Here is a 12,989-nt window from a genome sequence, read left to right on the forward strand (position 1 = left end):
CTCACAATAAGGACTCAAAATTAGGATTCTGACTTTTAATTTCATACTTTGAGTATTTCAACTCATAATTTTGATTTCTCATATAATATTTTGAGCATTAAGATTCATAATTCTAATTTCTAAGTCATATTTTCCAAGTCATATTAATTTCATGATTACAATTTTATTTCATATTTTGAGCTTTTAAACTCATGATTTTGACTTCTTTCTTTTATTATTCTTCAATTTCATGTTTTGAGCTTTTTGAACCAATAAATTTACTTTTCTCAGATTGTGAGCCTTTAAACTTATCTTTTTTTAGTGTGTTTTCCTCACCCAAGAGGGCAGTGTAGTGTGTTTTGCCAATGGGGGGGACCTTAAACACGCCTTTTTGCCACCCAAGTGGGCAGTTTATCATGTTTTAACCAGCCAAGGGGGCAGTTTAGTGTGTTTTGCCAACCAGGAGGGCACTTTAACACACGTTTTGGCTCTCAAGGGCACTTTAGCACACGTTTTTTTAACAATTGGATCTATCTATCTATCTATCTATCTATCTATCTATCTAATTTTACATCTTTGAATATAATGCGTACATGCAAAAATGTTAGAATAATATGTACATGAGAATTTTAACATTCCTTACCAACAAAATCACCGAGTGGGAGTAACTGAGTTGAATGCAAGCCTTTGCTTTTTAACTTGAATAAATGTAATATTATTAGATTATAATGATCATTATTATCATTGTCCTTATTAGATCAATGATTATTGTTATCATGACATTAATATGGTTGTTATGGCTCGTGGGTGGGCGGGTAGACTAGTGAGCTCATCCTCCTCGGGCTCTCCACAGGTGATTGGTGGCATTCAGCCTCCAATCATACTCCGTCTGTAAAGTGGCTTCTTGGTGGTCAGTTTGGATCTTTATTCTCGAAGTAACCTCACAAACTATTCAACTTTCACCCTCAGGGGCAGGATAACACTTTCTGTGCCCCAGCTTTCGTCTCCAGCGACCTCTCGTCGAGAGTTGTCCTCACTTTGAGAGATAAAAAAATCCCAATCCTTTTCCTCTGAGGCGTCCTGAAGGGAGCTAACCAGCGTTAGCATTGAGCTAGCATGACAACCATTAGAAGAACTGCCATCATCATCATCCTCCCCTGTGGCTCTGCTTACAGCAGGTAAGTTGCAACTCAGACTCAAGCTAGTCGTACTCGTGTTGTATCGGTGGAAATCGAAAGTGGCGCATTTCAATCGCGTTTAAGTAAGTTAAGAGTTGAAATAAAAGTGTTGGCAGCCTGTCCGCAAACTGTTAGCAGGCTGGTAAATGGCGCAGGGTCAGGGTAAGTGGGCTAAGCTAGCGTTAGCAGCCTGTCAGCTAGCCTCGGTGTCGCTGTTCCTTGTGCAAACACAGCTGTGTCTGATCTTATGGATCGACGCGGATGTTAAACCCGTTAAAAGCTGCTTTGTAATCGGCTTCGTATTTGTCGTCCAGGTTTGCTGAGACAATTTCAGACTCTCTTTTTCGGTCGTGCTTTTGTATTTATCCATCCACTCCTCCAAATGTAGGTTTGCATTAATTTGCACTCCTGCTGTGGCATCAAAACTTGATCTACATAAAGAAACACTTCCATATATTTGCTCAAATAGAGCATTAGCGGATTAAGGGGTGGGTGGTGTAAATAAATGGGAAATCTTGGTCATTTTCGGCAAGAGATCCAATGATATCCAGGAAGAACATAAAGATTATCAAAAGAGATGGTGACACATGGCATATTTCCTGTTTAAATACCACACATTAACCCTGCATTTTAAGCAAATATACACTGTTCATGACATAATTCTGTGTAACTGTGCCTTTCTTTCTACTATCTATTTCACAGGTCTCCATTATGGTCTGCAGATGTGAGCTTATTTCTCCCAAATGGATGATGATTATCACGTCAGCCTCCTACTACTGTATCACTCAGTCATGCCCACAGGAATTCTCACCCACTCCTGCAGGTGATTGCATTTCTGTTATTCTCTTTCTGTTTTGATTTAGAATTAAATTGTGTACCATGCACGCATATTTTTTCCCTGAGTATGTGAATGTCAGGGTTACATTGTCCATTGAGGTTTTAATAGGTCATTTTTGCTGAATTAAAGCAGTATGTTGCGGTGCAAAACATTATCCAGCTAAATGTTTTAAGTATAAAACATTGTGAAAGGTGTAGCTCATCACTATTTTAAAAGAATGGTGGTGAAGCCCAGCTGTCAGGACATTATCAGCCCTGCTTATAAGCATCTGCAATCACCAACAAGATAAGATATTTCAAAATAAGACTTTATTGATCCTGGAGGGGAAATTCTGGCATTGCAGCAACACAACAAATGAGAAAGGAGGCAAAATACAATAGAATCTGAATAACAACTAGCAACATAAGTAGACTAATTTGAATTACATTTAAAAGGACAGGCGGTGTATATAATTAACATTCTGTGCAGTCAGTAGCAATTAAAGTGACACATGTTTGCATAAAGTGATAGTACACTGACAACTAGCACTAGCAAGCCAATTACATACACATACTAATATACCATATAATATAAGAGAATACAAGTAGCATTTATGGCACAATGAGTATAACCAGCAAGTATGTTGGGAACACAAGCTAAAAGTAGAAGTCAGAAAAATGGCAATAACTAATAATATTACAGTGTAGTGCATACAGTTTGAGATTGACATAAATTATAAGTAAGACAGATAATGTAATTCTGTGCACAAACAGACTATGGCTCCCACTGCTGTTCTAAATTCTGATGGCAGTGGGCACAAAAGAGCATCTAAAGTGCTCAGTTTTGCATGAATGTGGCATGAAGCAAGTTTATGCTGTGTACAATTTGTGAAATGCAGACATCTAGCACACCTAACTTCTAAATCAAAGTTATTTTTACTGGACACAGGAAGTCACCTGCTGGAAAAGCGATGATCTGATTTCATGGCCAAATTGTTTAAAAATGCCTTTGCTAGAGCCACAATGTAGGTGGTGAAAAGTGGCTAAAACTGATTTAAGTGTCAAATTAAGATATGTTAAAGGTGGCAAATAATTGTCAGTGGCCAAAAAATGGGCAAAGTAGGCAAAAAAATGTCAAAAAGTAGGTGAAAAGTGAAAAAAGGAAGAAAAAGTGGCAAATTCGGGCAGGAAGGGGCTAAAATTGGTAAGAAGTTACCAAAAAAATGGGTTACAGGTGGCAAAAAACTGCCATAAACAGCAAAAACATAGCCAAAAAAAATGAGTTGAAAGTGACTTAAATGGGCAAAAGTGTGAGAAAAATGGTCGAAAAGCAGCAAAGAGTGGCAAGAATGCTGAAAACAGTGGCATTTAATGGCACATTACTGCTTAAACAGGCAAAAAGTGGCAAAAAAGAGAAAAAATGCAAATAACAGGATAAAAGAGGCAAAAACTGGTGGAATGAATGGGATAGAAGTAGTAAAAACTGGCAAAAGTGGGCTTAAATCAGCAAAAATTGATTAAAAGTGGAAAAAAATGGAAAAAATTGGTACAAATTTACAAAAAATGGAGCTAAACTCATTAATGTGACAATATATATAATATGAGGTCATAGTTTGTCTTTAAAAGGTTTTCTTGTGAAATAATATTTCAAATTAAGACACAAAAAGAGACACAAATCATCACTAAAGAGTCACACGTTGAGTATCACTGCCATTGTGGGAGTCTTGCCATGAAAGAGGTACTGGAATAAAAACACAAGTGTCAGCATTGGTGATTGGCAAAAAAAACATGATATTGAAATCAGTATTGGCCCTAATTTTCAGTGCAACTCAAATGTTGATGAGTCAGTTGCACCCATTGTTGGGTAACTTCTTATTTATTTACCAAAGTTTGCCAGCAACTTGCGCAAACTACCCAGATTTTTAAAAAATTAATTAATTAATTAAAAAAAAAAAAAAAAACAGGTCAAAAGCAGTTGCACAAATTTATATCCAGATTGTAGCTTCTTTCATGCATATAATTCTTCTGTCTCTCTTTGTTCCCACTTTGCAGCTCTGTTACTCTCCTTTCCAAATAAAGGCAAAATAATAAGTCAGAAAATGTGCATGAATGTTTGTCAGCATATTTGATTCCTGAATTTAGTATTTATTCAATTTAGTCCATGTAGAGGTCATTGCTTGCAAATGTTGATAGCTGTATTTCTCTCCATCAAATGGTCTTATGTAATGGGTGTAGTTTTTTTCTAGAGCTGGCATGATTTTTCTTTCAAAATACTTTGATTTTTTCCCAAAAATGCTTTTTTCCCTTTTTAAAAAGTAAAAGAATTGGCACTATTATAAACTTAAAGGCTTTTGTGCAGGAATTTTGTAGACCTTTCAAGTGCTTCTAAATCAAAAAATAATTGCAGCCTTTTATACTATTATGCAGTATCACAGCCTGATAATGTGATGGCAAGTAGATTAATTGTGCAGCACTGGTTTTTTAAAACTTTGGGGATACTCGTCTATCTGATATATCATAAAAATCATAGAGATGGCTTCAATTTAAAACATACAGTATCAGAAATATAAGTGCTGATGATTTGACAACTTTATTAAAATAGGTTCAATATTTTGTCTTGTCGTACAAAGAGAATGTTTCCCTTGGAGAGAGTTTCTTGTCATGTAGCTTGCTTAATAATAAGCACCATCTGGCTTTGCTTTCATACTTTCAGTCATGATTCTAAGTAGATTTTGACAGCGTTGAGTACCACATGCTTAGTGCAAAATGTATTAGGACTCTCTTTTACACTTTTCACCATTTTTCACCACATAAAGCAAGAATCTCTAAACTTAAGTGATATGTTCAGTATTCATGAGGCTATTTCAAATGGTTAGTCTTGAACTATAGGCAAAATTCTTAATATTTTGAGTGCCCAACTGCACAAAATGTTCTGATGTCAAGTTTTTTTTTTTTTTTTTTTTTTAAATGTCTGCTGACTCAGCATTCCGTTGGCATTAAGCCCTCAGCTTGGTGCTAATGCTAGAGGTGCTAATGCTTACCATCGTAAGGATGACGACTTTTATGACTTAAAAAATCCTTTGTGTTATAACTCAAGGACCCCCCCTCCTTTTGGGATCTTTGTGGAGCATTCTTTATGAACAGCTTGTGTTAAACTCCTCTAAAACACTAAACACTTTCAGACAGGCTGTGCATCTCAGTGCTGCAGCTTCTTCTGTAAAGTTTAAGAGCGGGTCACATACCACAAAACCACCTACTGTTTTGGAATGTGTCCTAAGGAAGGAAACAAATACCATTACATATCAGTGGATTTTAATCTGTTAATATTTTATTATCTGAATAATAAAAATATTTAAAATATTGCAGTATAGGCTGATAATTTATCAGTGCCGTTAGTTATCATGTATCCCCACTCACAACTGTCCAAGAATTTAGGGGGTGGAATGATAGACACTTCCAGGCCTTAACAAATGCCATCTTGGCACCTAAAGTCTGTTTTGAATTTGAAGTTAAAAAATAAGTTGAAGAGGGAAATAAAATGACAGTTTAATCATTGACCTTTCTGATAAGGGCAAAATGGCAGTGTGTGATTTGAGACAATGCTACCATGTTTAGATAGGAGCTATGTTTGGCATCCTTCCCTGTTCATTTGTGATAAATTGAGCGCTTTCAGAACTTCACAGATAATCGGCATCAAATAATTTTATCATGAGATTAGGGCTGGGCGATTTATTGCAATTAGATCGCATATGGCCTGCTGGGGTTTTCAAATCGCTGAAGTTGATATACTTCTTTAACTTGAAATGTGTCAAAATACCAGTTTAATAAATCAATTTTTGCAGCAGCAGAGATTTTATGCACATTATGCAAACATTCAAGGGTCAATTTTTTTATAATTGTTTACAAAAATCCTTCTCTTTGTGTTTTATCTATATTTTTCTTAATCAAAATGAGTGACATAAAATGATAATGCCCTTAAACAAAGCAAATGACATCACATTTGCATTACAAGCAATAATAGTTAGCTCATTCTGTCTAAAACTGATGAAGCCTTGCGTTACTTCACAAAAGTCATACCCCAGCTTGGATCAGCTGCTAGCCACCTTCACCTCCTCCACCCCAGCCACCTCCTTTATAGCTTAAAGCTTGTTGCACCCCCATATTCAGATTCATGCTACTATGGATTAATTGCTTTGCAAATAATTTCATTTTTTCAATACATATGGTCTCATTTTATTGCTTGAATTTGTCGAAAAATACACAAGATTAACCCAAGAATAATGGCATATTAAATCGTATTGGGGTAAAAGAATGCAATTAGATTATTTTTGCAAATCATTCAGCCCTGATTGTGATGTAACTAAGAGTGGTTTGACTTTGATGAAATATAAACATTAGCATACAGCTGAGAACAGGGGCGAAAATGTGGCATTATATCAGTGTTGTGTAAAAGGGCCTGTTGTGATTTTCCTAGCCTTGAAGCTTTGTGCCAATAGCTGCTAAATTTCTCCCCATCTGACAGTTGGACACAAGACAGTGAAGGTGCAACAAGATGAAAATAGTAATCTTTACAGAATTTGCATTTGCAGCATAAAAATGTCATTGGAAGGTGTTTTTTCTTTTTTTTATTGTGTCCATGCTCTGTCAGTGCCTGTGTGTACCCACAGAAGTACTACTGTGTGCATAAGATACACATTGAGCCATCTTAAATATTCGTGTTTTTTTTTGTTTGTTTGTTTATTTGTTTGTTTGTTTGTTTGTTTCTTAAACATTTTCAGAGGTGGAATAGAAAAAAAAATATAAAGGGTACATTATTCATCCCCAAAGAGCAGGGGTGGAAAGTAACTAATTACATGTACCCACATGTACATGCCAGCCTTCAGCTGGTCTGTATTGTTGAGTCTGGTGTCTCATCTTCCTCATGACAACACCCCAGAGATACCCTATAGGGTTTAGGTTAGACCAGTTGGCTGGCCAATCAAACAAAGTAACACCATGGTCAGCAAACCAGTTTCTGGTAGTTTGGACTTCCCTGTGGACAGGTGCCAAGTCCTGCTGGAAAATGAAATCAGTATTACCATAAAGCTTCTCAGCAGAGTGAAGCATGAATGCTCTACAATCTACTAATAGATGGCTGACAGTGTTGACTCTGGACTTGAGAAAGCACAGGGGATCAACAGCAGCAGATGACGTGGCACCCCAAACCATTACTGACTTTGGAAACACTGGCCTTCCAGCACCTTGATTCTATGCTTCTCTGATATTCCTCTAGACTCTGGGACCTTTATTTTCAAATGAACTCAAGGTCTGCTTTCATCTGAAAACAGGACTTTTTGACCACTGAGCAATGGTTCAGCTCTTTTTCTCCTAAGCACAGGTCAGAGACTAACAACGTCTGCAGTTCAGGAGTGGCTTGATACCAAGAACACGACACTTTGAGCCCTTTAACAGGACACATCTGTGTGGTGGCTCTTGATCCACTGACTCCAGCCTCAGTCCGGTCCTTGTGAAGCTTCTTAAATCTGCTCTGTTTGACAATCCTCTGAAGGCTGAGCTCATCCTTGTTGCTTGTGCACCTTTTCTAGCCACGCTTTTCTCTTCCAGTCGACTTTCCATGTTTGTGCTTTGATGCAGCCTCATAGAACAGCCTGCCCTTCCATCTGTGACATTCTGTGGCTTACCGCTCTTGGGACAGGTGTCAGTGATTGTCCTCTGGACAAGTCAGGTCAACAGTCTTCCCCATGTTTGTGGTTGTGTGCACTGAACCAGTGTGAGAGAACAAAGGCTGAGGAAACTTTTGCAAATTGGACTGTTCAACAAAATTCAACTTTTTTATAACATTGGAATTTGGATTTGTGTGAGCTGTAAGCCATAATTATTAAAATTAAAACAAAAACATTGTATAATATTTTACCTTGTTTGGGATGAATGTATAATATATGTAAATTTATTTTTCTTAAGTAATTCACAGAAACTTTTACATGATATTCAAAATCTTTAAGGCAGGGGTGTCAAACTCAATCACAGCAGGGGCCGAATTCTAGATTCAGGACTAACCTGAGGGCCTAACAGGGTCACCTTTGTAACCATAAACTGTCAACCTCATTTCACCAGTAATTAAATATGAAAAAAAAAAAACTTAGCAGTGCTGATAAACAATTTTGACATTTAAAAAGTTAAAAAATAAAGTTTAAAGGCTCCCAATCTGAGAAAAGAAAATGTATTAGTTCAAAAAAGGAAAAAACATGAAACTGAAATTGAAAATTATTTTTTTTAATGGCACATATATTAGAAAGAAATCAAAATCATGAGTTTAAATGTCAAACTATGAAATAAAATTTGTAATCATAAAATTAAAAGTTAAAATATGATTCAAAATTTGAAATTGTGAGTCTAAAAGGTCAAATTATGGGATTATGAAGTCAAAGTTTGGAGTTGAAACTATGAGATAAAATAAAAATAATTGGTTAAAAGGTCAAATATCACTTGAAAATTAGAATTATGAATGTTAAAGCTCAAAATATCATATGAAAAGTCAAAATTATGGGTTGAAATGCTCAAAGTATGAACTTACGAGTCAAAATCCTTAGTTTGAGTCCTAGTTGTGAGATGCTAAATTGAAAATGTGAAATTAAAAACAAAAATTAATTTCTTTTCCCACGTTCCTGACTTCTCATCTAAATATTTTTACTAGGGATGCACCGGTCCACTTTTTTTCAGTTCTGATCCGATTCCGATAAATATGTGCTAACAACACACCCGCTCTTCTTTGTGTTCTCCCGTCTTTAGACTAGTATTTACTGTTCTAAAAACAGATTTACATTTAATCGACTTGGTCATTATACCGCTAAGAACATCCTTAACTAACACTAGCTCAGTTACACACAGACTGTCCCGTGTTAGGCTGCGGGGCGTTCATGGTCTGCCGCAAACTGTAGGATGGATTCGGATGGGTCACTTGGATCGGCGTCGTCAGTCAGATATCCGATCTATTAATTACGTCCATATCTGACCCGATACCGATATTGGATTGGATCGGTCCCATCCCTAATTTTTACTCCTTACTTTTTCAGATTTTTATGACTTAACAAGGATATCGTAAATCATCAATGATCTGTTTACATTTTTATACTTGAGGAAATCTGCAGACCTCAAACTGATGGACCAGTTATAACAGAAATATGAGATCACCTTGTGAGCCGGATTTAACTGTTCCAGGGGCCAGATTAGGCCCCCAGGCCTTGAGTCTGACACCTTTGCTTTAAGGCATTAAATGTACCAAAAGTCATTGAATTTAGGAGTTTATGACCAAACAAATAATCTTCCTTTACCATTTGACATTTCATAAAAAGTGTATTAAATCAGGATCTGGTCTGGTGTACCAAAAAATCTTAGATGCTTTTCATTGTTTACCACTTGCCGTGAAAAAAGTGGTCTAATTTTCTCTCAGTTCAGGACTTCAAAAAGTGTTGAATTTCATTTTTAAAAGAGTGTAGGAATGAAAGACAGAATTTGACAGACTTTTCTGAAGATGCTATAGCTTACTAGCTCTGTTAAAACGCTTTTTTAAGTCCAGTACATTGGTCTAAAAGAGACTATTAAATCAAAAACATCTGACTCCTTATCAGTGGTGACCTGCACTCTTTGTACCACAGGAGGGCGATATTTGCAAAACAATGTTATCTGATAAGCAGAACATGTGTCCTTTTTAAGTTATATTCGGTTAAAGACACGACGCAAGTTTGGTATTCAATTTGTCCTTGAAGGGGAAAAAAGATGACGGTGAAAATTAGTTTGTTTTGTGTTGAAATTATATTTTTCATATTAGTATAATCTGTTTGAATGTTGCCGTGCAGGATGCAGAGTCCTGTTTTTTTTTTTTTCTTTCCTCTTTTTTCTTTAAACATTTTTTCACAAAGAGAATAAACATGTTTTCGTACGTCAGCATCAGCCCGTCGTCTTATAGGATAAGAACATACAGAGCCAGAGAAGTTCGCATCCCTTCATCAGCATCCAGCATCTCGCCCCCTCCGTCTCCACACCTCCCTCCTTTTCCCCACTACCCCAAGGGTCTCGCGAGCGCGCACGCGTGCAAAACTGCGTGGGAATGGCTGTTTGTGTGATCGAGGGGGTTGGGCCGCTCGGAGCGAGCGGTGAGCTGCATGAGTTTGTAATGTCCGCCATGTTGGCCATGGCGTATTGAACCGTGGAGGAACAGCGGAGCCTAGGAAAAAAGAGACCGACAGAGAGCGACCGAGACCCGGGCCTGCCCGGCTCTGTTCGCGCTGCTACGGACCCGAGCCTGCTCTGAATCGACCGGCTGACTCCTAGAGACCGTCACAGATTCATCCATGAGAACTCGAGGCAGACCTGCTGTTATTCCTAGCAGATCGAATATATTTATGCTGCATCTTTTAATATAAAAATGAGTAAATTGTCGTTTCGGGCGCGGGCGCTGGATGCTAGCAAGCCTCTGCCCGTCTTCCGCTGCGAGGATCTACCGGACCTGCACGAGTATGCCTCAATCAACCGGGCAGTGCCGCAGATGCCGACTGGGATGGAAAAAGAGGAGGAATCGGTATGTTTTTTAACGCTGCCTAAACGACTGTGGGTGATTTTGGCGGTGTTTTCACATCGTGGTGCGATGCTATGTTGCCTGCGCAAGCTTGTGCAAAATGGCCGCCATGTCTGCTTTTTTCGTGCACACGACGGCGCTCGATGAATCCTGAGTATTACGGTCCCATTCAACCACCGCCGTGTTTCTAATATTATAGCGGTTTGATTTTGAGTTCGTTAGCCGGGTTGTGTCAAGTCGATTCCCCTGAAATTGCGCCCGAAAGCACAAAGAAGTCACGTGACTTGTTTCAGTTCCACCATTTTGTTGACTTTCTCCTCGGTGAAGGGATAGATAGGCCTTGGACGTTGTGTACCTTCAGTGAACGAATGCCAGGGGGAGACACTGAGCCCCCCAGCCCGGTTTGACAGCTAGGTGTTGCGTGTTGACAGCCCCGGAGTCTGCCATGTGTGCTGCACACGGCGGAGAGAGGAGAGGGGAAATGTGGATTAGATTATGTTAATATACACCTACAGAACTGCGTAGTAATTTATTATCATAATGTGTTGTGGCATGCATGGTGTGGTGGTGATGGCGCTGTCCCAGAGGCGGATTCATTCATGATTTCATGTTAAGTTAACGCATGCACGACAACGGAAGTGTAATTTAACGACAATGTGGGAGGAGGACTCCCTAAATTACTGCCATGATAACGGTGAAAAAATGAATGATCTGAACATCAATTAAGGTTTAAATTCATGTGTGAAGTACACTGATTTCATTGAATGTGTAGCTTATCAGAAGAGTTGGGAATCACAAGGATTTATTGTGCAACTGCAGGCTCTGGAACTCTGAAATGTATGGGCAGTACAAAAATAATACCCAAGTCATATGAAATGTCTGGTTAGAAATCAAACCGTATGCATGGCAATTGTACAGTTAAACAATCTTTATCTGTCAGTGATGATCAAAATTGCACATACAGTTGAGATACTTCAGTGTTTAAAATGACAGTTGGACAGTTTGGACCCTTAACTACATTGATCTGCTAGTCAAATGTAGTTTTTTTTTGTAGTTTATTGAAAGTGGGAGGGCTTCAACCTTACTATAGCTCTTCAAAAGCTTGCAAAAAATCAAGGCACAGGTCTTTGAATTGTGTAGTTTGTAAGAAGTTGTGAGTTCAGGACATTTAATGCATGTAGGGGTGCACGATTTTGGATTTTTGCCGACATTTGATATGCGGATATTTTTAAATTAAGTCCATGCAGATATAGATACTGAAAGTTAAATGTAGTTCAGACCTAAAACTTACATCCTTAAAAGCAAAGGAATAATGGCTTTGCACATCCATTTCTTAAGTCACGTTTGTCAAAGAGCAAGGTATCCAACAAACATTTAAAGGAAAACTCCATTTTGGTGCTAGACCCTCATCAGGGAAACCTGATCAAGGCCTAGTATGGTAACATTGCAAATAAATAACCATTTTATTTTGCAGGTTGGACAGTGTATGAGAGTGTCCTTTGAATTGTTTGTTGGAGTCCTGAAAAACACAGTTAAAATTTTTAGGATGAATAAATTTCAGTCCTTAAAAACACACTAAGGCCTCGTCCACACGGAGATGGATTCAACGTTTTTTGTCATATCAGCATTTATCAACGGCGTTTTGGGAGGCCGTAAACGCTACTTTTTGAAGCCGGGTCCAAGAGTGAACAAATCTGTCAAGGCTTACCGTTTCGTCTCCGTGTGGACGGCCAACCACATCTTTCTTTAAACGATTACGTCTTACATAGCATAGCATAGCCCACTTGCACTGCATGAGCATGTCAAACCAAAATAATAATGGCGGGTTACAGGGTTGTGTTTGTGCTGCAGAAGCTACTGAGCTTGTTATGGCTTTTACAGCAAAATCTGGTGCTCCTGTACCACCACTGAGATCAGCAGACACCAGCAACAACCAGAGAAACCAGGAGAAAGTCTGGGGCAGTTTTCTGTAATCCTCCTCTCTCTTTTGGTGCATTTCTGTTGCAGCGTTACAGCGCCACTTACAGGCTTGGCATATATACTACAGCATTATCATTCATTTTCAGTGGCTCCATGCTTTCACGGACATTTCCTGAAATGATCTGTCTTTACAGAAAACTTTTCGAAACAAAACGGAAAATATATCGTTTTTGTCTCCGTGTGGACAAGGCCTAAACATAGTAAAGAATGATGGTTGCTACTGAGCAGTAAACTCCATCAAGAACTGCGTAATGCAAACCATGGTGACTATAGACATGTCAGTACATGACTTTTGTTGTTTTTGAAAAGAAAACAACTTGCTGCTGTAATGTCTTCTGCCATAATTGCACTGGCCTCTTGATGCTGCTGGCTTACTCTGCCGTGCCCGAAAGTACTACCCCTCGACACTGATTGGTCCTGTCACTTCCTAACCAGGCCTAAATGGTTCAGATGGGAGCTTT

At 38.4% G+C, this 12,989-nt stretch overlaps 1 protein-coding gene across 2 annotated transcripts in view; it reads left to right on the top strand.

Annotated features, from left to right (window-relative positions):
* The first annotated feature begins 867 nt into the window (after positions 1–867).
* LOC121527133 (enhancer of polycomb homolog 1-like) overlaps positions 868–12,989 on the top strand; it is a 56,930-nt gene continuing 44,808 nt past the window's right edge. Inside the window, exons 1-2 of one of the 2 annotated variants that reach the window (XM_041813875.1) lie at positions 868–1,157; positions 1,860–1,980. Coding sequence is in view for 1 of the 2 variants with exons in the window: in XM_041813874.1 (XP_041669808.1) it covers positions 10,399–10,551 (153 nt within the window). In the remaining variant the exon portion in view is untranslated. Of the gene's footprint in view, positions 1,158–1,859; positions 1,981–10,026; positions 10,552–12,989 lie in introns of those variants that run through there. The other variant, XM_041813874.1, reaches the window with a different exon arrangement.

The sequence above is a fragment of the Cheilinus undulatus genome, linkage group 19 (assembly GCF_018320785.1).
Source record: "Cheilinus undulatus linkage group 19, ASM1832078v1, whole genome shotgun sequence".
NCBI classification, from domain to species: Eukaryota; Metazoa; Chordata; class Actinopteri; order Labriformes; family Labridae; genus Cheilinus; species Cheilinus undulatus.